Here is a 24,843-nt window from a genome sequence, read left to right as displayed (position 1 = left end):
AGGTTCACGTCGATGTGAAGTAGCGAGTCACTGATCTCCGTGGAGGCTCTCAGTCGTCCAGGTCGTGGTTAATCCTTGTCAGGTCTTGCCGTGGCAAAATGGACTCGATTTGAAGAAGCCCATTAGCCAGGACAAGAGTTAGTAAAGGAAAAGTCTCTGATAGTGATTTTTTTTCTTTCATTTTTGTCAGATTCGTGTGTCTACTGCAGATTGACCATTATACCACCTTTTATTCGATCCCTAATAAATTCTGAATGTTTGGGAAAAGTCGTCGAATCGCTTTTGCTGCATCATGATGTCGTATTTGTTACAGCCAGTAGAGGACAGTGTTATCCTCTTTGTAATACACTCTCTAGACAACCCGTCATACAGTGTCTGGAAGATCTATCGTTTAACTTTATTACAAGGACCAAATAAAAAAAGAAAAACAGCCATGCACCGCCTGATAGTCATGCATTTTCAGTTATTAATCCTTATCTTGCTAAAAACTGGACTCAGATTGCAGGCTGTAAGGAAATAAAGAAACAAAATGCATCTGTCGCCGCATAAAAATCATCCCCAGAATTGCTCTGCTGCTGAATCAGCAGGTCTTGAAGTCACAAGGGACACGAACGGGGGGAGGGGGCGCTTGTGACTCATTCAGGTGGCGATGAGAAAGCATTTTCTCTCCTCACTCTGTAATGAAATGGCTGCAGAGGCCGTTGCACTGAAAACAATCCGGTTTGGATTAGGGTTTGGACGCTGAACGGCGCATGAAATGAAGCATGAGAATACAAACCAAACCTATTTCAAAAAAAAAGTGAGGTGTTATTTTCATGTCACAGATGTCAAATATATACATGAATATATACAACTCTCCACCGGCACTGGTTATATAACAGCGTCCAGGGGCTCAGCATCCAGATAGGTGTTTCCAGAGCAACGTGTCAATCAACGTATGCAAACAGAAAGCCTGGGGCTCCACTGAGCATGAGTGAGAGTCGGAGGCGGCGGAGGAGGGGCGGGGCTGCTGCATGACTTGAAAATGCTGCAGCATCCGACCGTCTCTCCTCCTCTCATTCCCTCCATCCAGTGCACGCCGGCTGCCTCCTCTTCCCTCCCTCCTTCTTTCGGTCTACGTGCCGCGCGGTCCTCTCAGCCCTCTGTCGAAGCAGCGACGGGAGGAGGAGCCAGCGGCGCGCTCGCACACACGCACATTTTCACAACACACACACTCTGACATCTCACACCGACTCTCCCGCCCGCACGCCCACTCCACGCACCAGCCAAACCAGTCAGCCAGGCCCGTTTCGGAGCAGGGGAGCCCGACCGTCTCATCGCCCAAGATGGATGTACTGATGAAGGGGTTCTCCATGGCCAAGGAGGGGGTGGTGGCCGCCGCGGAGAAGACCAAAGCCGGGATGGAGGAGGCGGCAGCCAAAACTAAGGAAGGGGTGATGTATGTAGGTATGTAACGCATCCTGACACACACACACAAACACACACACACATGATAAAAGTTAGTCAGGAGATGGTGCATTTTTTTTTTTTTTTTTTTATGCAACACGTGTTCTTGCAGGGCTGTGAGGTGGTGTCACATGGGAGCCCCTGTCTGGGACACTTTTGAGACTTGAGAAACCTCAGAGGAGGAGGAGGAGGAGGAGGAGGAGGAGGGGATGGAGTCAATGCTTGCAGAAGAGTGCTGCAGGACTGGTGCAGGGCAGAGGGTGGAGGCTTAAAAGAGCGGGGGGTGTGCGGGGGTGTGCGATGACGAAGACGGTTAAAAATAAAAAAAAAGTTTTAATTGGCTTGCAAGTTATCAATGCAAGAAAAAAATGAGAGGGAGAGCGCCGGGCTTCACGTTCAGTTCACACAAGTGGGAGTACCTGCAACGTGAGGCGGGGATTCCATCTCAAGGATGGATGTAGCATGAGAGGAAAACGCATCCCCTCATTAGTCATTTATTTTTTATCTCACAGAAATGCAGTCGACCTATATTTAAAAGGGGAACGCACTCCACACAATAGCACCCTTCAGATCCACTGAGCAAAGCGGTGACTGAAATATATGTGCCGTTTCCTCACTAGCCCTGCGTAACATCTCAAGGTTACCCCGAGTACCTGGCTCTCGGGCCTTCTGCAAGATGGTGCGGAGGTTGGGGCGGTGGGGGGAGGGAGGAGAATCCTAGGTCTTCGTTTTCATCTGCGGTTTGGTCCTCCTCCAACCTCTATCGTGCCCGTGATGAAAATGAACATTAACAGGGCTCGCGTGTCACAATGTGTGGGGGGAGGGGGTGGAGGAGAGGAAGACGGTGGGCAATAATCACTTGAGCACTGCAGCACTGTGCTCTCACCCCCCCCCACCCCCACCCCCACCCCCACGCGCTCACCCCCTGCCCCCTGTCCCCGAGTACATGCGAGCGTGTTGCAGATGCAGGATTTGCCCGCCGGTGCATGCCAGTGTGATCACTAACCGCGTTCATCCCTTTCGAAACCCTCCCCCGTTCCAGAGCGGTGGCGGATGGAGGGGATGCGAGAGGAGAAGGGAGGGGGGGTGAGCCCTGTGGTCTCGTGGCTTTCAGGATGAGCAGATGGAGGAGCGGAGAGGGAGAGAGAGCGAGACAGGTGACGTGGAGTGACGGAAGATGAAAAATGAAATGTTTCAAAGAGTACAGGTTGGTCGTAAGCCCAGAGGCGGGGTTGGGTGGAGAGGAGAGCTGGGTCGTGATCGCTGAAGTGAAGCAGGTGGATGAAGCCACTGTGCCTGCAGCTGTGTGTGTGTGTGTGTGTGTGTGGAATGTGGACCCAAATTATCACAGTCCGCTCGTGCAAAACATGCACAGACTAAGGAAACTGCCTGCAGATGGATGTGACAACACTTCTGGTTTTAGCTCTTTAAGATTTCAAGATGATATATGTGTGTTACCATTGCATACACTTAATATTGTCCTGCATACATCAAGCCTTGAGAAAAAAATATAGATGAAAATATATACACGCATCATAAGCATTCCTCCTAATAGTACGACTCATTTTTAATGTACAACAAAATTGTGCAGCCCAGATGACAGTGTGTTTGCGTGCACTTGCGTCAATATTTGAGTGCGCTCATGAAATATTTTCTCGCTGCAAGAAAAAAGAAGATAACAACTGGCTGTGACATTTCGTGAAATCTCATGGTACGAGGGCAACGGGAGCAGGAATAGGTCTCGGAAATTCCCTGAAGGCACCCGTTTGAATATTTAATACAGGATTATAATGAGAAATAGTCACATAATCTAATCTGTGCATTATTGATATATTGGGCCGGGCGTTTGATCAGGATTTTCTATTGGGATTATTTTGGAGTGAAAAATTCCTTTCCTTTTATTTCATGTTCACCATCATCAACAAGAATCACTGTCTGAATCTGAGTGTGCAGCCGACACACACGCAGGTGTAAAGATTGCACTTGAACATGCAGGGAGCCGAGAGAAAGAAGCTGTGTCATTGCAGGGTGTAAGTGTGTGTGTGTGTGTGTCTGTGTGTGTGTGTGTGTGTGTGTGTCTGGCTGTACTGCAGCACAGCTCAGCAGTCAGGCACGAGGCCCATGGACCACAGGGAGCGTGCACGGAGAAAGCGGGGGACAGAGAGGGGACTTCGGTTCATGCATCTAATGTGACATTGGACATTTTCTCTCTCTTTCCTTTTCAGGTTTCAATCTTCCACTATAATTCCCTTTCACCAGAATTCTACCGACTCTCTCTCTCTCTCTCTATCCTACACTCTGGCTGATTATATAACTGCTATTTAATCTGCCTGGGATCACACGGTAATGAGTACAGGGCTGGTGAGCGGGGATGCATACACGAAAAAGGTGCCGCTAAGCTGCAGGATGATTTCCAATAAAAAAAATGTATATGTATATATATATATTTAAAAACATTATCAAATCAGCAGGCGCTCGTTCAGTTCTTGAACCATTAACATCAGCAGTGAAAGGAGGAGAAAGAAGAGAAAAACATGCGCAAGACGGCGAAGTACACATTCATAAATTACAGAAGAGAGAGGAGTAATAAAAGGAAGTTTTTGAAGGTATTAATACAAAGGGCACTGGAAACGACTGGCCCAACACGTATCCATTCATGTCCATCAACGCATATTGTAAAACTAACATAAAATAAATGATCAAATGTTATATATAATGTAATGCTTTTTTTGTATAATATGTGTTTTTTTTATTTCATCCTCAGGTAATAAGACAAAAGAGGGAGTTGTGTCATCAGTAAACACAGGTACGGAACCAAGTACTTTCTGCATTTCTGTGCAACCTTATTTTACGCACAGGTATTACGATAGGAGTTTATTCTAAAGCAACATTTGTAGCCCCGCCATTCAACATCATACTCACAAAAAACAGAAATGTAGCTCCTTACCCCTGGTCCTGCACAATGTAGTGTGGCGCATTCAGGTGCGAGAAGCCGGTCTGGCTTTCCCAGAGGCCAGCAGATCGGGGAAGATGTTTGTGGAGTGCAATATTGAGCCATTACTCATGAAAATGGTAGCTAATAGCAAACATATTCAAAATTGTGAAGCCAGTGCGATGGATGCTGTCATTTACTGACCTCGGTTGGTAACAGGCGAAGTGTTTTAGACCACAGCATCACACGGGAGTCCAACTTGTGTTCCATTTCTCAGCAAAAGTGCGACTGTGGAACGACACAGAACAGCAGACTTTTTGAAAGTCAGTCTCTGAAAAAGGCCCTCTTAGACCAATTCAAGCAAGTCAAGTTAGCAGTCAAAGCCCAACATGTAGTTATTTTTTACTTTGATTCTCATGTTTACAATGATATGCTGATAGTGAGACCATTAACAGGATTCATTTTGATTGGTCAGTATCCTGCACCTCAGCACTGGTGGCAGCAGAGGTCACTATTGCAAAGCCACAAAAAAAAAAAAATATTAATTTGCCAGCTCCGCATCGTCATCGGTTCTTGAGTTTTCGTGCTAAAATTCTAGAATGCGCGATCAGATTGCATCTGTTTGATAGCTGGCTGTTCTCACTGCTCACTGATTGCCCTCATCTGCTTGGCGCCCCAGTGGCCAACAGGACCGTGGATCAGGCCAACATTGTCTCAGACGCAACAGTTGCCGGAGCGAATGAGGTGTCGCAGGCAACCGTTGAGGGAGTCGAGAACGTCGCCGCGTCAACCGGGCTTATTAACCAGGTCAGTGAGCACGTAAATGTTTTTGGTACGATAACATTTATGTCCTTGTTTCAGTTTGGGAACAAACCTGGCCTGGAAGGAATAGTGCATGCTAGTGGCTAATATGAGTATTACAATAACAAACAAGGAAAAACAAAAATGTTAAAAATTTAGCAAAAGTAAAAAAATTGGACGGTGACATGTTGCATGACTTGTCTGATCAACAATACAACCAGTTCACTGTAAAATGACTTATCAATAATCAGCTTCAAGGGTTTGAATTATGTCCCTGATTTAGTAACATTTGTTTATCTTGACTTCTTAAACCAATTATTATTATTAATACAAGAAAGGATTGCCTTTGTGATTTTTTTGACAGTTTCTCGTATTCACTGTTTGCAACGGTTACCATGGCAACGCCCCTGTCTCATGTTGTTGTCGCTCACACCTGTTCTTCGTGTCGTTTTCTCATCTGCCCCCCCGGTAGGAGGAACCTGTAAATGAGGTGCCTGTCAGACAGGATTGTGTGAGGTCATAGGTCATAGGTCACCCTGTGTGTTTTGGTGTGGAGCAGGAGACAGACAGGGTTACAGAAACTCACGGCTGCAGACTAAGTGAGCGTCAAGGAGGGGAAAAAGTGGAATAAAAACTATTACAAAGCTTTTGATAGTAATTTGAGATACACAACATGGTAGAACTCACAAAAAGTGATGTTTAAATTAAAACAATGCCAAAATATGTTTTTGTCCCCCCAGACACTCACTCAGTCACATGAATAATTCTACTAATTTTCATCATTTATAATCAATACTTACTTGCATTTAACTTGCTGCCTCAACACAAATAATACTGCTTCTGTTATTGGTACATAGCTAGATATATACTGTATATATAAGACAAGCAGTTAATATTTTAGCATATCCTTATGAAAGGTATGTCTGAATAGAATGGCACCAATGTATTTCAATGTCACTATCATAAGATGTACATGACCATATAATATTAATTTCCAGTTTTCCTATCTTTGCTAGTATTGTGACAGCCATAGTTCTGAACATTACTTCTTTTTAACCTCATTCACTCAAATACTAATTTCTCTTTATATTACAAATGTCTCGGGTAAATCATAGTGCGATGCATATGATACAAGTAATCTTTTTGGATGACACCAATACTAAACGATAGTTGTCACATTTCTACCGTTTCCTGGATGAATAATAGATCAATTTAAGTGTCCGTCTTTACATGAATCCATGGTACCGGCATCAAATCATAATATCCGTAACATACAAGCTTTACGCTTCATGGCATGACTTAACCCAGAAGAGAGATCCAGTAGCATGAGGCTGCAGAGTGGAGTCAGTCCGACAGCATGGTCCAGATTTATGGCTGCAGCCCCGAAAAAGAGCCGGAGACCCTTTTTCCCCGCATCGCAATATCCTGTCGTCCACAGTCCTTCCGTTCTTCTTTCTGTAATTCTGTTTTCTCATCTCCTACAGGGAGAATATGGGGGAATGGAACAAGGTGGTGAAGGAGGAGAGGTGAGTAAACACTGGTATCGGATTGAAAAGCCACACCACAAACCCTCACGGAAGATAAAAAAGAACCTGAATATAAGTATTATAAATCTAGTCTTATCCATCTGTGTCATTTTGAGACTTGGCTGCCATCATGGATGATTGGCTGTCTCTGTTTACACATGAGATGGGGACTATTTTGCTTTTCAAAAACATTTTAAGGAATATTCAAATTTTTGTAATCTGAAACTTGCATGGGCGGTATCAGATTATGGCAATGTTTTTTACGGAATCGTCAAAAAAAAAAAAAAAAAACAGCCGCCCCCACCCCCCCATCTCGAAGCTCTAATTTACAGCATGAACGTGAGCTTGCTGATCAAGCAGAATTCTATTCAATTAAATTAACTTTATTGACAAACCTATAAATTTTCATTGCATAGCCAAAGTAAATTAGACGTAGTGGTTTTTGTAGTGGTCATTCATCAGTCACAAAGACTCACAAAGACTGTCTGGGTGCAAAGTTCACATCCTCTAATAAAAAAATGCGAATGACTATTGATTTATGACCTCATAATGAGAATAAGAATAATTATTATTATCATTATTGTTGTTGTTGTTGTTGTTGTTGTTGTTGTTAGTAGTAGTATTAGTAGTAGTAGGAGAGGGAGTAGTAGGTCATTGTTGCACTATTATTTTTGCATTATTAATTTTACTACCATATTGTCATTATTGCCATTATTAGCATTATTCCTTTTATTACATCATCATTATTTTAATATTATTAATGTTATTTAATCATTATTTCAATCACAATTATCATTATAATTTTTTTTATTATTATCATAGGATATGAAGTTAGTTGGCGTGAGAGAGGATACAGAGAACAGGGTTAGATGAGGAAGGATGATTTGCTGTGGCGACACCTGAAGGGAAAAGACAAAAAAAGATTATTATCATGATCATAATCGTTATTTTTATTGTTATCATTACTCTAATTCTTATATCATCATCATTATAGTAACATTGTATTATCGTTATTGGCATTACTATTATAAATTATAACTAACATTATTATTGTGTTATTTGGAGAATCTTGATATCCAAAAGGTCCCTTAGACTCTAATTAATTACCGTATGTCATATGACAGCTGATGTACCTTTCTGTCTTCACCAGGGCTATTAGTTGTAGTGGGGACCCTCCCTCCAGCCCCTCCGGCGGCCCCTCGCTCCCTTCGCCTCGCTCGACCAGAATCCAGATGTTCAGCATATATTTTGTGACTTTACAGAACCAAATCAACTGAAACAGACTCTTCCAGATGCTGCACCTTCAGCTCGTCACTCCCTGATGCCTCCACCCTGTTGGACTCCCGCCAGTCCTCCATCACCTCTCCTCACCCGTTTTCCCTCCCAGTGAATTTTTCCGCAGCCTGTAGCTTTTGCCCCACCGCCCGTCTCCCCCCCCCTCACCTATGTGTCGGTGTCGTCCTGATATGAACCCCCCCCACCCCCCACAACCTCCCAACCCTAATGGGGAAACCTCACATACAAACACACACACACTGATTAAAACAGATACACCTTTCGCTTGGCACATTGTGTGAAACACACACACACACGCAGTTCATAGCCAGTGGGATATGTCAGCACAGACACACCAGCTGGGGTAACAATTATCAGTTGTGGGTGGCAAGACGCTGAGTGTGAATTCACACTCGGGCCTCTGCAGTTCATGAACGATAACTCATTATGTGATTGACGTGTAACGTGAGAGTGTGGGTCTCCATGGTGGCTTATTTACTTACGTGTGTGCATGTGTAGCTGCCACTGTATAGCTCAAGGGTTTGTGCCGGGGAATCATGCATTGAAGACGCTCAGTCGTGTGTGCAGTAGTTAGTTAGCCGCGGTAGACTGCATGAACAGATGTGTAGACTGACATGTTGTGTTGTATCCGTAGAGTAGCAGCTGCTCTGTGTAGCTTTGTATGGCTTTGTTGTGTGAGTGTGTGTGTGGGTGGGTGTGTGTGTGCGCACGCATGTGTGTGTCACGCCTTGACATTTAGAAACAGGGCTATTATAGGGTCTTGAACCAGAAAGCAGCGCACAAATGCTCATTTGATTTTCTCACAGCTGTTAAAAGAAGCAACTGGAACTGTTTTGGTGTGAAAACATGAAAACAACAAACGCATAGATATGAAAATATAATGAATATAAAAAAAGTGTGGGGGGGGGGGAGTTTTCCTTGGATGTGACCCCGTAAAAATAAAACTGAAATATCCACCTCTATCAAATAACCCATCTGCAAGCTACAGTCATAATATCCTGTTTGTAGCATTGACGTTGATAGACTTAGCGTCTTTTTGCAAAAAAATGGCACTTGAGCATTGTTGCAGGAGCACAGAGGACAGATAAAGGTCACGTGATACGATGTCTGTTATTTAAAGCTCAGCTCAGAACAAACAAGGGGCCTGCAGGTGGACGAAAAGTCAAGGAGAGGACAGGGAGGGTCGAGAATAAACAATGTTTTTAACCTTAACAGGGAAACTGGATTTTAAGCCCAAAGTTAAGGTTATCAGGGACTGTCGGTGATTTAAAACCAGATAAGGGGATACTTTGCCTCTGAACACTAAGAAGTACTATGAATACGTGTTTTATCGTCTTTACTGCTGTTTTGTGAAACCTGCTTGCATGGCATCGAGAGATTCAAAACAGTTAATCAGCCAACGAGTCAGAGAGCAGAATGAAGGCTTGTGTTGTATCATAGATCAGCTTAATGTGTAGCTCTATGTATGTGGAAGTCTGAAATGTGTAGATATTTTAAGGTACTTTTTAATTTTCCCCCTGTTCATCAACTTAATTTGCCCAGCATCAGTATGTGTACGCACTATGTGTGTGTGTGTGTGAGCGTATCCATGTGCATGTTAACTTCGAAACGTTCCGCAGCAGTGTATGTGTGTGTGTGTGTGTGTGTGTGTGTTGTTTCCCGGAGGAAGTTTGTGTGTGTTTTAACTTTGAGGCCAATGAAAACTGATGAATGCATGTTGCCTTATCAAGCAATCAGACATACACACACACAGCTCACACGCAAGCACCCCACTTATAACACAGACACACACGCACACACTAAATAATACATGACTCCAAATCTCACGTCAAACACAGTCCACACAACCATGTTTAAGTTGGCATCAAAGCAGACTCGCTGATTTTATAAACAGTACCAGTGAAATTAAAAATGGTTTTGTTGAAATCCAGCTTTGGTGTGAAGAATTTATTCGAGCTCTTATTCTTTGGACTTCCAAGGTTCTGGGAGAGGCTTGACTCACAGGTTTCTGAGACTCTTCACAAAAAAATAATACCATAATATTCCTGAAACATTAAAAGGAATTGTATAAGCCTGACATGGAAAGCAAAATCCCTTGATAAATGTTTCACATCATTTATGATGTATTACAGTAAAGAACACTTGTACTTTGCACATAAAAGACAAAATCTCTGTCTCCTGGGTGACAGTTAGCAGGGCCGGATTCAATTTGCATATTTGAAAAACGCATTGAAGTTGCCTCCCATTGGACAAAAATGATCCCTCTAATGTGTGTTCATAACCATGAGTGGTTTCTGCTTTCCAACATTTAAATTGATATTTAATTTTAAATCTTACCAGGGACTTAGCAAAATCTCTCATGACAGCAAAACTACTTCCTGTATACAGGCTTCGGCAAGCATTTTTTTTTCTTAAAAACTATAAAAATAAGAAACCAAAAAAAACATGTCTTTTCATAACATTTTATTGTTTCCAAAAAAAAAAAAAAAAAATTAAAAATAAAAGGTCAAAATAAAAATAAAGTTATTTCCTCATGAATAAATTCAATGTGAGGAATTGGGACGGATAAAACGGGAATATTCAGCCAGGTGATGGGCGGCCACGGCGACGCCTCACCCCAAAACCTGATCCTAATTCCTGGCAGGTGAAGGCGTCAAAAGCGAAGCGGGCTTCAGATGAGACGCGGCGACAGGGGAAAGCGGGGAAAAGAGCAGAATCAGGGGCGCATTCGTCGAATCAGGAGATAATAAAACGCGATTTCTCTGTTGGGAGATCCTAAACCCTTGGCAACAGAACCACGAACATTTAAGTCATTAAATTAACTTGTCTCTTATCCGCACGGGGAAAAAAAAAAAATCTGAATCTCTCGCCACTGAAGTAGAACTCGAGTGTCTCCCTTTTAGAGCGAAACCTCTTTCTCTGATAAGGCATCTGTAGTGCTGTCAGCTTAAACCGTCGCTGCACACACGCAGTCACGGATCACGCAAAGGGGAAAGTGGGTAACGAACTACAACGGTGAACATTTAAATGAAGACAGGAAAAACGGCGCAGTGGTCGGTCACTCTCGGGATCACAATATAACTGTATGACGATAAAATACGACAGCAGCGCCGACGAGCACGGGATAAATGTCAGGCTAGCCAGTGTTTCGCTGTATTTACAGACGTGCGTGACAGAGCCGGGGGGCCGCGGTCAGACGCTGATATGTTCGAAAGGCAGGAGAAGGTGATTAAAAGCAGGACGGCGGGTGGCGGGGGAAGAGGGGGAGAAGCGGAAGCCGTGATTAGCCATTTATGTGAAGGTAAGCCCGGCCTCGTTGTAGACCTTGAAGACTTTCTCAATGGCGTTGACGTAGGCGGCCGTCCTCAAATCCAGACCCAGGTTGTACTTGCTTGCTGTGCGCATGATTTGCTGAAAAGGAAGCAGAGGTGACCGCTTCAGCCTCACACTCGCAAGACACAAACTACACACCGGGACATTAACACGACTTGAAATGCCACATCAAAAGTTGAGTACCAGGCGTACAACTCGTATTCACAAATATATTTCTGTGCATTCCGTGGCCATGCGTTTTGAAACTGGACACTGTAGAAAATCGGTTCGCGAACACGTCAACCTACAAACAGTTTTCGATCAATTTTTGCCGCAAACAAGCCTCGGACAAACAAACTCACGGCCTTTCCACATTGTGCTGTGGCGGCATGGCGGCAGTCGTGTGTACCACCTGCATTGTTTTGTTCGAATGTGAATGCATTTTTGCGCTGTTTTACAGTAAGTTAGCCCTCAATACAGCTCCCAAAAAAGCTCAAACTAGTGAGAGTGGTTTAAGAGGTTAAGAATTTCAGTAGAACTGAAGAAGGAAATAATAGCTAAACTTGAGAGGTTTTTGTGATACTGATCTCGCCAAGCACTGCGACACAGCTAGGTCAACCATCTGTACAATCCCGGAGGAACAAAGATGTGCGAAAGGCAGCAGATGTGGCTAAAGGGGTAACGATTTTAAGGAAGCAAAGTTCTTGTTATCGTCCTGGAGATAGCATTAGCGAGGGCCTCATATGCGAGAAGGTTTTAGTTCTGCTGATTTAGCAAAGGAAACGCAGAGGACAAGTGCTTCAGGGCTGGTAAAACTGATCAAAGAAATTTACGTTGACTTCAATCCGAAACATTGATTCGTTTTGCGAATGTTTAGGTTTGCGAACGGAGTCAAAGAACAAATTAAATTGGTAAGCCAAAGTTCTATTGAATTTGATGTTGTGATTATAGATATTTGCAGTGTTGCATAGTTGCACAAAGTGAGCACTGACTCAAATCCTCGAAACCACTAGACTGAGTGCTCCTATTGATTTTCCAATCACAGGTCCCTCAGCTCTGCTTACCAAAGTCTAAGTGGAGCCGTATTTAACCGTTCTAACAAATACTATTAATGAAAAGCACTGCAAAAGAACTCCCCCCTCAACCTACGGATACTTTTTTTTTCCAATTTAGCAGTTCCATCATTAGTTACTAATCAAAAACAGGCATCAACACTCAATGTCCTCTCAAATTAAAAAAAAAAAAAGACTCAAATGAGTTTGACATAGTTAGGACAAGTATTATTAGCTCGAGTAGGCGCGGTCACTTACCCGGGCGGATCTCTCCATGGTGTAAGCCAGCCCAGAATGAACAATATCCTTCTCGGAGGCTCCCTTCGAAAAACAAAAAAAAAAGAGAGATGAATACAACGTTCTGTCTGGACAGAAAATGCAAGCTTTCGCAAGCATTCTTTCTGGACAGAAAATGCAAGCTTTTGTACAACGAACACTGAGCCAGGAAGTACCAAAAAATAAATAAAAAACCCTCAGCCCTTCAAGGGAAACACACGGATATATATTTGCACGAGTGTTATTGTATCAGCAAATAATACTTACGGCAACCCTGGCCTGGAAGTCAGCGGTGGGGACAATAGGGATGGGTCCTCCCTGCTTTCCAAATTTCCTCTCTAAACTTTCCTGCACAGACACTAGAAGGGAAGACAACAAAGATTTTTTGGTTTATTTCTTTTGTTGCATTACTCAGTGACAGTTAGTGTTTACAGTGACCTGACATTTGTATGAGCACTGGCTCTTTGGCTGCTCTGTGAGATTAAACCAAAACCTTACCCAGTGTGCTAATTTTACAGGTGAGTTGATTATAATTAACTGTTAATGCTGCTGTGGACAGTAACAAAAATTTAAAAATTGTGATAAAAATGTGTTTTAACTACACACTAAAGATCTGGGTTTGATGAATGAGTAATGTCTGTCCATGTTATTGTAGAACGTTGTCACAGCCACTAAAAATCTAATATCTGGTGTACTGCAAACAAACTATATTCGTTGAATTCATCTTGTTCTGGTGGATTATGGGGAAATCAAACGGCAGCTTTGTACTCACTGAGCAGGTGATAGTTGGAGTCCCTCTCGTATTTGAAGGTCAGTCTTCCATAGCTGACATGGTTGAGATTCTTCAGCCACTCAAAATAAGACACAGTCACGCCGCCAGCGTTCAGGTACATGTCCTACAGGGCGAGAGGGCACCGTCTCAAATATCTGCCCATTTCAAAAATCAAAGCTTTTCTTTTAAAAAAACAAAGACCAAAAAAGATGTTCCTATCACTAATTTTTTTTTTGTAAAATACAGAGAAAATTTAAAAGTACTGGTAAAGCAGATCAACATTTGTATAGGGGAGCTAAGGAGGACTGCATATACAGATGTTTGATCTTTGAACGGGAGTTAAATTTCCATTTTGGCAGTACATATATAATAATATGCATTTTACTTTTTACTATACACTATATGCACTATCATTGATAACGAGAGAGATGTTTACACACCCGCAAAAAGTTCTACTCCTCCATATTATTGGACAATTCAAGCAGATTTACAGCGATTTAGATTACAGTTCAGTGAACAGTGAAGGCCTTGCTGTTATATTTATGTATTCTTACTGGAATAACCATGACGTTGTTCTCCAAGAAGATCTTGTCAGCATCAGGGGTGGTGGGCCCGTTGGCGCCCTCGGCAATGATCTGGAGCAGACAGGGAGTGTGTTGTAGTGTTAACAGTATTAGGTTCGTGACCCTCTGCATCAACAATTGCAGGCTTCTTAGTATTTATTGATAATGACTGGAACAAAAGACAGCATGGGAAGGAGCGTAAAAGCTCAAAGGAAAGGCTGTGTTTACTTTAGCCTTGATCCTGGGGGCATTGTGACGACTGAGCTGCTTCTCTCCAGCCGCGGGGATCAGGATGTGGCAGTCGGCTTCCAAAATGTTCCCTTCGTAGGGTTTGGCACCGGGGAAGCCCACGATAGTGCCGTGTTGCTAGTCGTGTGTGAGAACATGGGAGGGGGGACAGCATAATGTTTCATTAACTTGTAAGTAAAACAAGGCTGTTTGCAAAAAAAAAAGAATATCATTGATAGTGTTATGCGAGGATGGCGAACTTGCGCATTTAGGCAAAAAGAGAAACGACTTTCACTAGGAAGTCAGAGTAAGGGGCCATGACGGTACCAGTTTGTAGTCCTCCAGCTGTTTGGGGTCGATGCCGTCTGGGTTATAGATGGCACCGTCGATCTCACCTACGCCCACGCACTTGGCTCCAAACCTGTGCAGGTACCTCATGGAGTGGAGACCCACGTTACCGAAACCCTGGCAAAACAAAAAAATATATATATACAAAACATTATCAATAAATAAATCACAGAGATCATCATTTCATCAATAAACCCCCAGTGTTAACAGCATTAACAATCTTGCACTGAAGTATATAATTCCAACACTCTGGTGCCATCGTGTGGTGAGATTGGACTTATTTTACCCCTACCTCCATTTTAAATCATTTCTTAGTCATTCCACTTTCTGTTTTATGCTTCCCACAGTTCTATTTCCGTCCACTGTATCAGCATCTACCCACTAACATTATCAGACAAATCACTGTAAGATAAGTATTTCACATTCTTTTCGTGAAAAAAGTGGATTATAATGGTGCTCACTGGGATGTTGCTAATACCTGACAGGAAATTTGGCTGCAATCACCAGCTCATAAGAAGGTATGGATTGATATACATCTTTATACCACATAGTCCCCATGCCCTCTTCTTTCACTTAATCTCCAAGACAGTCGAATCTCAGCACAACTTAATCAGGAAACACACACACACACACAGGGGATTAGACGTTTGAACATATACGTCATGGATCATCCATTGACGCAGCTCCTTTGTGTCCTCAGTGATGCCCCTATTCCTACAGCCTTCCCTAAAGAGAAAGCTTTGCTCCGTTTCTGAATCTTTTGTCCTTAAAAGCCCACTTGACTGAAAAATAAGGATTTGGGTCCAAATTACACAGGGAAAAAAAATCCATACACACCAGAGGCCCTTATCAGAGTTATTACATCACTTGCTCCAAGAAAAAGTGCTTACTTTGTGAAAGCAGACTACCAGTGTACTGCATTGGGAAGTGTAAGTGTGACTATCTATTGCAAAATTGGGGTTGAGACAAAAGGAAGTGAAACAGAGGAAGAAAATATAAATGCTTTTCTTAAATCTTTCTACTTAGTCACTGGTTTTGTATGGAGCAATTGGTATCGTCAAGAGAAAGTTTTCTGATGCTAATGTTTGGTATTATTCACCGTAAGAGGGTCCCCGCTGTGTTATTTAACGGTTATTGACAGGGGCATCCCTGTGTGATTTTTGATATAAAATCCTGTGAAACAAAAAAAAAAAAAAAAGCTCTTGTCTGATGGCGATGATGAGATCAGGAAAAGGACGAGACAGATGGCTCGGCTCTGATTGAGGCACAGCTCTGTAACTGTTGTTGCAGATGAAAATTTAAACCCTGCGAGTAAACATGGCGTTTGCAGGGAAAGTATCTCTGGGGTTCTTTTCCTCGCCCGTCAAATGCTTCCAGTGACTGCAGAAGTTTGTACCTGGACGACGAAGGTCTTGTCCTGGAAGCCGGGGTTCAATCCCAGCATGCTCATGTAGGAAGCCTCGTTGATGAAGTTCTCAATGCCGTGGAAAACACCGCGGCCCGTGGCTGAGATACGACCGTGGATTCCTCCCTGGCTGATTGGCTTTCCTGTCACGCAAGCATGGGCGTTGATGTCCTGTGTGCATGCGAACAGAAAAAATACACGATTCAAAGTGAGAAAAAGATGCTTGGAGATTACTGAAGGAGGCTTTGATTGGGCTTCATCCCACTGGAAAATCTTTGATCTTTGCAAAGAGCGCCAACACACTGACTGGAAGAGTCAAAGCTCACTGATGTATATGAATCCCTGATCTTCAATCAGAAGACGTAGATATGGTTGGTTTTGCACATGATAAATCTTAGTAAATTTCCTTGTATTTTGTCTTATTTCACATTATTTTCACTATCACTGGGGGAAAAACAGCAATCAACTCTGAGTGATCATGTTAGAAGGAAACTCATACAACGCGTTGCGTTCCCTTTTTAACTTTCAGCTACTTTTATTAATAACCACCAAATTATGGGAGATGCAAGACTAACTATGAGTTACCATCCAGACATCTCATATAAACACAACCACTGATTTTTTTTTTCAGTGACAGTTAGGAAACAGCCTCTAGCGACTGTTGGTGGTACTACATATTGAGCCCAGTCTCGCGTACAGGATGCTTGGGTGCCAGTTCGTAGTTGTACACCGGAGGCAGTGAGCTCAGCTGAATGGACATACAGTCGACCCTGCCAGCGGGCCCCTCGCCTCAGATACCCTGACCAGGAATTTCTCACCTACTTAAAAGTCCCACCGAGGGTTTCCGGAGGGAAGATCATCAATTTACAGTATAAAAAAAAATAATTGCATAAACTCCGAGGGGTTTACTGTAGTGTAGAGATCGACAACGGGGTTATGTGGAGGTGCATTTGCCGTTCTCTTCAAGTTTTACATTTTACCTTGATCTGGCAGCATCACATACAATTTAGCACTTAGCTGGCAAACTTAAAAAACCAGAGTGAAAGAATGTTCCCTTGCGTGTCGATGAAAAGCAAAAAAAAAAAAAAAAAAGGAAAAAACAGCTAAACGAGAGGGAAGATCGTTGGATCCACAGCATCTGGATGGGATGATCTCTTCTTATTAAATCAAGAGTTGTTAGGGCAAACAGCTGCTTTCATTGGCTCCAAGTAGGTTAAAAAAAGTGGTAAGTTAATGCAAATGTATAAAAAGTCTGGATTGTACAGTCAAATATCTGTTTATCGATGGACGTCTCATTACCATAATCCGTTTCAGCATTATCACTAATGAAAAACATGGTTAACTACAAAGTACATGCACATTATATCGACTGTAATATTGACATTTTTGACCACTTGGACCTATCCGTTTTTTTGTTATCACCTACATGAACATTTGCTTAGACATAGATGGCAAATATTCTCCTACTCGAGTCAAACAGTTCCCTGTTTGACGGCTTTTGATAGGGGAGTAATTTGCTGATAACATAGAAAAGAGTAGCCCCTGTATGTGAAGCCTCTACTGTGAGAGAAGGAAAGCCTCTTTGGTCAGATGGGAAGGGAGAGGCAGCGGAAAGGCACCGTTTTGTGGTTTAGGATGACTCACTCCTTCCTAATTCCTCCTACTCAAAAATGCAGGCCAAAACTCGCCAAGTCTCAGACTGGACTTGCATTTACTTCTGAGCACTCACAGTGTGTGCAATAGTGTTTGCGTATGTGTCGGCGATCCAGGACATTTCCCTCTCCCCGGTGCTCATGTCTGGAGCAGGGACATCAATGCCGGGTCCTGGTAAAGACAGAAACACGGGAGAGTTGGGAGATTAAAAAAAAACTTAAACTTGATCCCAGTCTTCGAAAGAAATCCGACTTTGAAATTTGCAAGCGGCACGTGTTTGTGTGTTCTCGTGTCATATGTACGCATGCGTGTCCTAAAACAGACATGGTGGGGGATGGCGAGTGTACGAGGGAAAAAGTGACCCAGAATTCCTCACTAGGGGCAGCTCTGACTGGGCTCATGTTGCACTCCCGACTACCAAGGCAGGGCAGTGATGCGCAGCGGGTACCGCTTTGCCCCTTGTGTGTCAACAATGAAAAAGGAATGCCCTCGTAAGTTGTCACAATTGGGTGAGCGTCATGGGATGACAGCGTCACGTGGCTGATGCATTCAGGGCAACGGGCAGTATGGGGGCTAAATCACTACTCACAAACGAAATTGTATAATCAGAATGTATAACAATATCAGCCAAGTGAGTAAGTAAGCCATTTTGTCAAACCAAAAGATGGTCGTTTTGCTGTGTTCCGGCCTTTTCAAAAACAGTCTCAAACCAGGATCTTATGATTCTTTTTTGCCATTTTTTCTTTTTTAGTTTACACAGGCACCTCCTGAGCTAGAACAAGCTGAAAAAGCACACGTAGGCACAGGAAATGTTTTCGACTAGCGAGGCTCGGGTGATTTTAGCTGAGTAATCCTGGACATCCTGATTGCTGAGTAGTCAGAGTGTCACGTTAAGGAAAATGGAAAAAAGAAAAAAAAAAACATCAGGTCGAATTCAAGACTCACCAATGAAACCCTTCTTGGCCAGCTCAATGGTGAATCTCCTGGTGATCTTCTCCAGCTCATTATCCTGCAAGAGATGGAGAGGAGTAAGATTACAAGACAAGGCTTCCCCATTTACAGTGCAACACAGTGGAAGTACAAAATAAATCGCATTACAAGAATGTTTTTTTTGTTTGTTTTGCTTCTAGGAAGCAGGCAACCCCGCCGACTTCGCCTTACAGATGGAAAACTCGTGTCTTGTCGATATACAACAAGGCTTTCCTCAGATATTCTAAAGTTAAATTAGCATACTTGGTAAACAGAATATTGTTAATCTAGTTTAACAAACACCTATGGTTATTTCTGTATGCCTGCACCAAGGAATAAAACAAGTACCATTTGAGTCTCAAGTTGACTGGAAGTAAATTTATCACAAACCCACAGAAATTCCTCCTGTTTACATCCACTGGATGTCTACATGACGTGTGAAAGGGGTTTGGGGATTGGAAGGGAAGGATTGACTTTCAAAGGCTTACAGAGTAATTCCTGGTGTTGATCTTGACCCCAGCTTTCGCTCCACCGAACGGCACATCTGGGAAGAAGAATACAGCTTAATACACCGAAGAGACTCGCTTGACAGGAATTGGGTTTCCATCCAAACATATTGCAAATGTATACTGCGTTTACTGAAAACGGACAGAATGGAAATGCAGATTTGAGTCTTTTTCTTTCCAAACATTGCATGTTCTGTGGTTATCATTCCAACTCCATAGCACTGAATTGCATTGACTTTTCATTAATGTAACATCTTTTCCACTAGTGCTAACCAGTTTTTGTGGCCAAAATTTCACAAATTTGTCATTTAAAAACACCGTTGTCTTAAACTCGAGTATGGAGATCAAATAGCGATACATGTCTGCCATTGGTTACCCCCTTAGGGTTACCAATCAGTATCTGCTTTTACAAATTAATGGACAGAAATCTTCAAAATACGAGAGGGATTAATTCAAATTACTCAATGACACCAACAGCTTTATATGAATGTAGAGATGTGACAGCCAGAATGTGGCTTTGCAGAAGGCTAAGACTATAATACTCACCGACAACAGCGCACTTGTAAGTCATCAGCGAGGCCAGGGCTTTCACTTCATCCACAGACACATCTGTACTGTAACGGATTCCTGAGGGGGAAAGACATCAGCCAGCCGGTGAATATCTGATATAAACAGGAAAGCGGCGCAGCCGTACCTCACATAGAATTCGGGGCGACAGATGATAAAGAAACTAAGATCCTAGTTTTAGGTTGCACCTTCTTCAATGCATGAAAATGTGGAAACCATTTCTTGATCACTGAGCACATTCAGGATGCATATACTTAAAGTTAAGTTCAATCCCTCCACGACAAAAAGCCTCAAGTATTTTAGCTTTTCACTATATTGGAGACAAGCGAAGGAGGTCTATTGTGAAGCACTCAGAAACCTTTTCAGACCCTCTTTTCTTCAGGTGGTCACATTATAATTTGCGCTGTGTCTGGATAAATTTTTTGAGACTTCACTGCGCATGTCGTCAAATATTTGTACTCCTAGCTTGACAGAAGTATTTCAAGTGTGGCATGAGACAAATGACAGTCAGAAGATGAATCTGCCCTCACGCTTCAACAGGAGATGTCATGAATAGCTGGGATAGAACACATTCTGGAGCTCTGAGTGCAGCTTTGAATACTGCGTTAACAAATCATGCTCCGAATTCTCCGAATCAACAAAGTCAGGATGAAAGGATCCATTTTGTATCTTGCAGTCAAACTCACAGGATTGGTCAGGTTTGAATCATATTATCCTATCCCGGCCCGCAATTCTAGACCTCAAGATACAGTCATTCATTCCTGCTGTTTGGGGTTTACTACATTTGCCATGGTAACATGGGTGTGTCTGCTTTTGTTCAACATCATGAGATCATTCCAACGCACGAGCGCACGTACAGACGCGCGCGCCCCTGCGACTTTTCATTGCCACAATGCATAAATGTGTGCAACTGACTAGTGATACCAAAAATAGCTTGGAAGGGTTCCCTTACATAGAGCACAAGCACACCAAGGGCAAACTGCACAAAGGATACTGCACTCTCAACTTTGACGTGATGAAAGGCAGAAAATATAGAACGAACCCACCCACTATGACGTCATGTATTTTGCGTCCACCAGCTGCTTTGGTCTGTGTGATAACAGCAAACATTAAATTAAAAATCAAAAATGCAAAAAAAAAAAAAAAAAAAAAAAAAAAAAAGCTTGATCTGTCAGGGAGCAGCTGAGGACATCTCCCATTTGTACTTCCATTCAGCTAAAGAAAATATAAAAACGGAGGACAATCACAAGCTCAGAGATCAAATTAAATAGAAGGAAGAAAACCTCACGTGGACGCCCATCCCCCATCAGGCGGTACATTACATTACAGTCATTTGGCAAACGCTTTTATCCAAAGCGACTTACAAGAAGTGCAATTCAGTCACCGGAGATTCGAAGTACCAGTACTCGGAAGTCAGAAGTGACCACTCAACCAAATAGCCATCTCAGAACCATATACATTCTTTAATTTCATCTTTTTTTTCCCCTCAATTTGAACAACCAGCCAAACCACTATTACAGCAAGATCCCAAAACTACACAGGAATGGCAAAATGGGAAGCAGATGTGTGAAATAAACTGGACGTCAGACGTCCTGGGAAACCCTTAGCAAATTTGCTTTACGTCTAGGTTTACTTCCTGCAATTTCCAGACTATTGGGCGCACCTCAATATAAGCTACACCGGCTAGCAAATCGCTATCTTGGACTTCCTCCTGCGCACTGATACCATCAAAGTTGTCTTCTTCGGTGTCAGAGTTGAACGGAGTCAGAATTTCCTGGTCATTTCATCAGTCCGATGTGACGGGGATAAATGCTTTAGCGGCGTGAAGCTCAATAGCCCCCCCCAAAAAATCTATATATTAGCTGCATCTTTATATAAGTGAAAAACGTAGCGACTTATCGTCCGGAAATTACTGGAAATGCATTTGCATGAATGTGCAATATATTTTGATTAGCAATTCGTAAACAAATGCCATTTAATAACTGCATTAAATCAACATTTGGCAACTGAAATCTGTGCAGCTGTATTTTAGGCATTGGTGCTTTCATTGGCATTTTTTAAAACATAATCAGTCCTCTTTTTTTCCCATGAGAAATTAAAGATTTAACTGTAATTACAGTGCACCTTCAATAGCCCCTTAGAAAGAAAGATACTGATAACTTTGCAGACACAAAAAAACTCAAGCACAGTGTTTAGTGTTGTGCAATGAGTTAGCGTTCAAAGAACCCAATCAATGGATCGCATGCTAACGCAACCACACACACACACACGTGCCGGATAAAGACACTGACATCCTGGTCAAAAGACAACTATGCAGGTCCAGCCCTAAAGAGGGATGTACGAGTAACTTGTGCACACACTAATCAGCCTTTGCACTTTGTAGTTTACTCTAACGTGAACAAGTGGTCTATGCACCAAATCAATTATTAAACCCTGATGTAAAACAACAACTCTTAGATCTTTATTTTCCAGGAATTCAACATAAAATCGGACTTTCTGAACTCTTTCGTAGTTAGTTAACATTCAGTGAATTCCTGGCTCATTTTGATCAGTAAAAAGCAGTTTTGTTTGTGTTTTAGTGCTACAAGAAACATTGTCCAAGTATGCGTGGAAAATTGAGCACCGAGCACTGATGCATAATTTTTGCAAATTTCAAATACTGTCAGCATAGAAAAGGTATGAATGAAAAGGGGTAAATTGTCAAAATTTTAGTTTTCCCTCAAGGCTGATGGTGATCAAGTTTTGAAACAGAACAAAAAACAGCACAAGAGACTAAATCTGCTCGTGGTTCACGCACAGAAGGGGCATAATACACTCTCAGTGAAGGAAACAGATTTCATTTATGAAGAGATTTACTGGATTGGGTGTGAGACTGCAATGGATATTATATCTGGATGGCGTAGGTTTGTCCCCAGAATAGGCCGACATTCCCTCCATCAAGCAGGTGCTGTCAGAGGGTCCCGTAGTGTTAATACCAGGCCAGCGTCCGCACTATTCAGGCATGCCCTCTGACTGGCTGCATTTATGGCACGTCCCTTTCTACTGAGAATGCCTCTTCTCCACAACACCCTCCCCCACCTGTCACAGTGCTGACAAATAGGAGTGCCTGGAAACACAACCACCCCCCTCCTTGGCGATCACGCCTCCAACCTATACATCAAATCCCCTCTGTTCATTTACCCAGAGTGCACTGCATCTCCCCAAAACTATATCGCATGTAGTCTGAACCTTGAACTGTGAACCGTGAAGCAAAATCGTGAAGCTCTGCTGTCATACTGCAAATGAAGCCCTATTAAACAGCTTTCCTCTGCACTGGTCTATGTCAAGAGAGATGATATGAAGCGTGACCTGTTTCCAACACCTGCCCTTCTTTTCCTGCATGTTGGGAGTCATCTGACTGAATAGGTCAACAGAATAAGCCATGTAAGGCTGTGCAACCACATCACCCACATCTGATCCTCAAATTATGATCTCCTGGGGTCCTATTTAGTATTTGGGGCATATTTGAACACGTGAGAACCTGACCACTGGAAAATTATCCATGACAACAAATGAGGCCCACTATAAAGAGCTAATATTCAGTGTTTGATGATATGTCAGGGCAAAGACCACAGAGGGGGGCCTGCTGTTTGGAGGGCCGCGGCTGCTAGCATGCTAACAAACTACATTAACGGTTTCTGCCACAGGTGAGCAGGAAGGTCAGGGTGAGGTGCTACGGGAGGGGGGGCCGGGGTAGTGGCCTGTGAGCAACTACACAACTAAACCGCCGTTATGACACCGGCAGAGAACAACGTAAAACTGTGAGAAAACCACGACGGCACCGGCAACTGCTAACGAAATACTGTGTTGACAGGAGCCCGCCTGTGTTGGGTTTGAACCGGCGAACGTTGCTGCTAATTAGCGGGCGGGGGGATGCTAAGTAGCTGGCTAAAGCTAACTTAGTTGCCACTAAGGGAGGTTCGACTTGTATCTTACCTCCTTTGCACGGGGTTCTGTGCTGGCTGTGTTGGGCACGGTAACCTTCTATCACCTCCCACTCGCCGTTATCTCTCTTGATGGGGAAAGACACGCTCAGGACGTGGTTGCAGGGCTTGATGATGCGCAAGATCCCCCGCACTCGGTTCCGCTTCTGCTCGGGGCTCTCCCTGGTCCGGAGGTCCTCCACCAGCTTGTCCTCGACGATGGAGGCGCCGCGGTCGAAGAAGCCCTCCACCATCCTGAAGAAGTTGGGGTCGTCGGGCTGCTCAGCCGCGTCGGCGTACCGACGCACCCGCATCAACGAGGAGGACGCCGGCAGAGCGGAGTCCACGCACCCAGAGGCCAGGGCACTGCCCGCAGAGCGGCTCAGCAGCTCCCCGAAATAGCGATACATGACTGGCACTAGCTAACGTTTTAACGGGCAAACTAAAGGCAACTAAAAACAAGGACAATGAGGGGGGGCGACGGCAGGAGAGGGGGGTGGAATGGGCGACGCTGCAGCTCCTCACCGTGTGCGGTCCTCTGGCCGAGTGGGAAATGGCATGTTGTGTCGGTTTGCTTTAAAAGGAGCACGAGCCAAAGGCTCCGAACGCGGAAGAGGAGGACCAAAGGGTGCGCGCTCCCGCGGGCTGCCTTTTTCCCCGTGCGCGCTCCCGAGTCCAGAAACCGGATATGGGTTATCTTTTTTTTTTTTTCAATATGGGTTATCTTAATGTGCGGGGGGGTTCGATCACTTCCTGCTTATTAGCAAAGGGGGCATATACATACTCAAATATGTTTTTTACATTGATTTTTATATATTTTTCATCTTTATCTTTTCCTTTCGACTTTCACCTTGAGTGGTCGCCACCGCCAATCAACTTTCCCCATATTACCTTATTCTCTGTTTCCTCCTCTCTCACACCAACTACCTTCATATCCTCTCTCACTACATCCATAAATCTTCTCTTTGGGCTTCCTCTCGACCTCCTGGCTGGCAATTCCAATTCCAGCATCTGTCTGCCAATATATTCACTATCCCTCCGAACCATCTCAGTCTGGCTTCTCTGACCTTCTCTCCAAAACATCTAACATGTGCTGTTCCTCTGATGGACTTATTCCTGATCCAATCCCTCCCGGTCACTCCCAAAGAGAACCATAGCATCTTCATCTCTGTTTATATTGTTTTAGACTGACACTTTTATTTTTCATGTCTTGTACCTTTTGAGTTGGA

General features: G+C 43.4%; 2 protein-coding genes across 2 annotated transcripts; one reads left to right on the top strand and one right to left on the bottom strand.

The window, feature by feature from the left end:
- The first annotated feature begins 968 nt into the window (after window positions 1–968).
- Window positions 969–9,931, top strand: sncgb (synuclein, gamma b (breast cancer-specific protein 1)). Its single transcript, XM_086139529.1, has 5 exons — window positions 969–1,446; window positions 4,211–4,252; window positions 5,058–5,185; window positions 6,664–6,705; window positions 7,856–9,931. Exons 1-5 carry the CDS (start codon window positions 1,326–1,328, stop codon window positions 7,862–7,864), a joined length of 342 nt encoding a protein of 113 aa, XP_085995655.1. The 5' UTR covers window positions 969–1,325; the 3' UTR covers window positions 7,865–9,931.
- A 518-nt stretch (window positions 9,932–10,449) lies between these two features.
- Window positions 10,450–24,203, bottom strand: glud1b (glutamate dehydrogenase 1b). Its single transcript, XM_086139526.1, has 13 exons — window positions 23,628–24,203; window positions 19,632–19,712; window positions 19,068–19,123; window positions 18,556–18,619; window positions 17,687–17,781; window positions 15,949–16,128; window positions 14,532–14,669; window positions 14,205–14,342; window positions 13,968–14,048; window positions 13,414–13,537; window positions 12,909–13,000; window positions 12,624–12,686; window positions 10,450–11,412 (listed from the first exon to the last, which is right to left on the bottom strand). Exons 1-13 carry the CDS (start codon window positions 24,022–24,024, stop codon window positions 11,293–11,295), a joined length of 1,629 nt encoding a protein of 542 aa, XP_085995652.1. The 5' UTR covers window positions 24,025–24,203; the 3' UTR covers window positions 10,450–11,292.
- Between the last annotated feature and the right edge of the window lie 640 nt (window positions 24,204–24,843).

This window comes from Fistularia commersonii, chromosome 32, assembly GCF_037954325.1.
Source record: "Fistularia commersonii isolate RoL2024-O1a breed Wild chromosome 32, RoL_Fcom_v1.0, whole genome shotgun sequence".
Classification (NCBI taxonomy): Eukaryota; Metazoa; Chordata; class Actinopteri; order Syngnathiformes; family Fistulariidae; genus Fistularia; species Fistularia commersonii.
The sequence above is the reverse complement of the archived record's forward strand: the minus strand, read 5'-3'. Positions and strand labels throughout refer to the sequence as shown.

Bases quoted from the DNA above. Each gene is read 5' to 3' on its own strand.
- sncgb (XM_086139529.1), top strand. From the start codon at position 1,326: ATGGATGTACTGATGAAGGGGTTCTCCATGGCCAAGGAGGGGGTGGTG. The intron at 1,447-4,210 runs GTATGTAACGCA...TTTCATCCTCAG, and splicing joins GGAAGGGGTGATGTATGTAG to GTAATAAGACAAAAGAGGGA. The intron at 5,186-6,663 runs GTCAGTGAGCAC...CATCTCCTACAG, and splicing joins CAACCGGGCTTATTAACCAG to GGAGAATATGGGGGAATGGA.
- glud1b (XM_086139526.1), bottom strand. From the start codon at position 24,024: ATGTATCGCTATTTCGGGGAGCTGCTGAGCCGCTCTGCGGGCAGTGCC. The intron at 14,343-14,531 runs GTACCGTCATGG...ACACACGACTAG, and splicing joins AGCTGGAGGACTACAAACTG to CAACACGGCACTATCGTGGG. The intron at 11,413-12,623 runs GTAAGTGACCGC...CTTCCTTTTCAG, and splicing joins CCATGGAGAGATCCGCCCGG to CAAATCATGCGCACAGCAAG.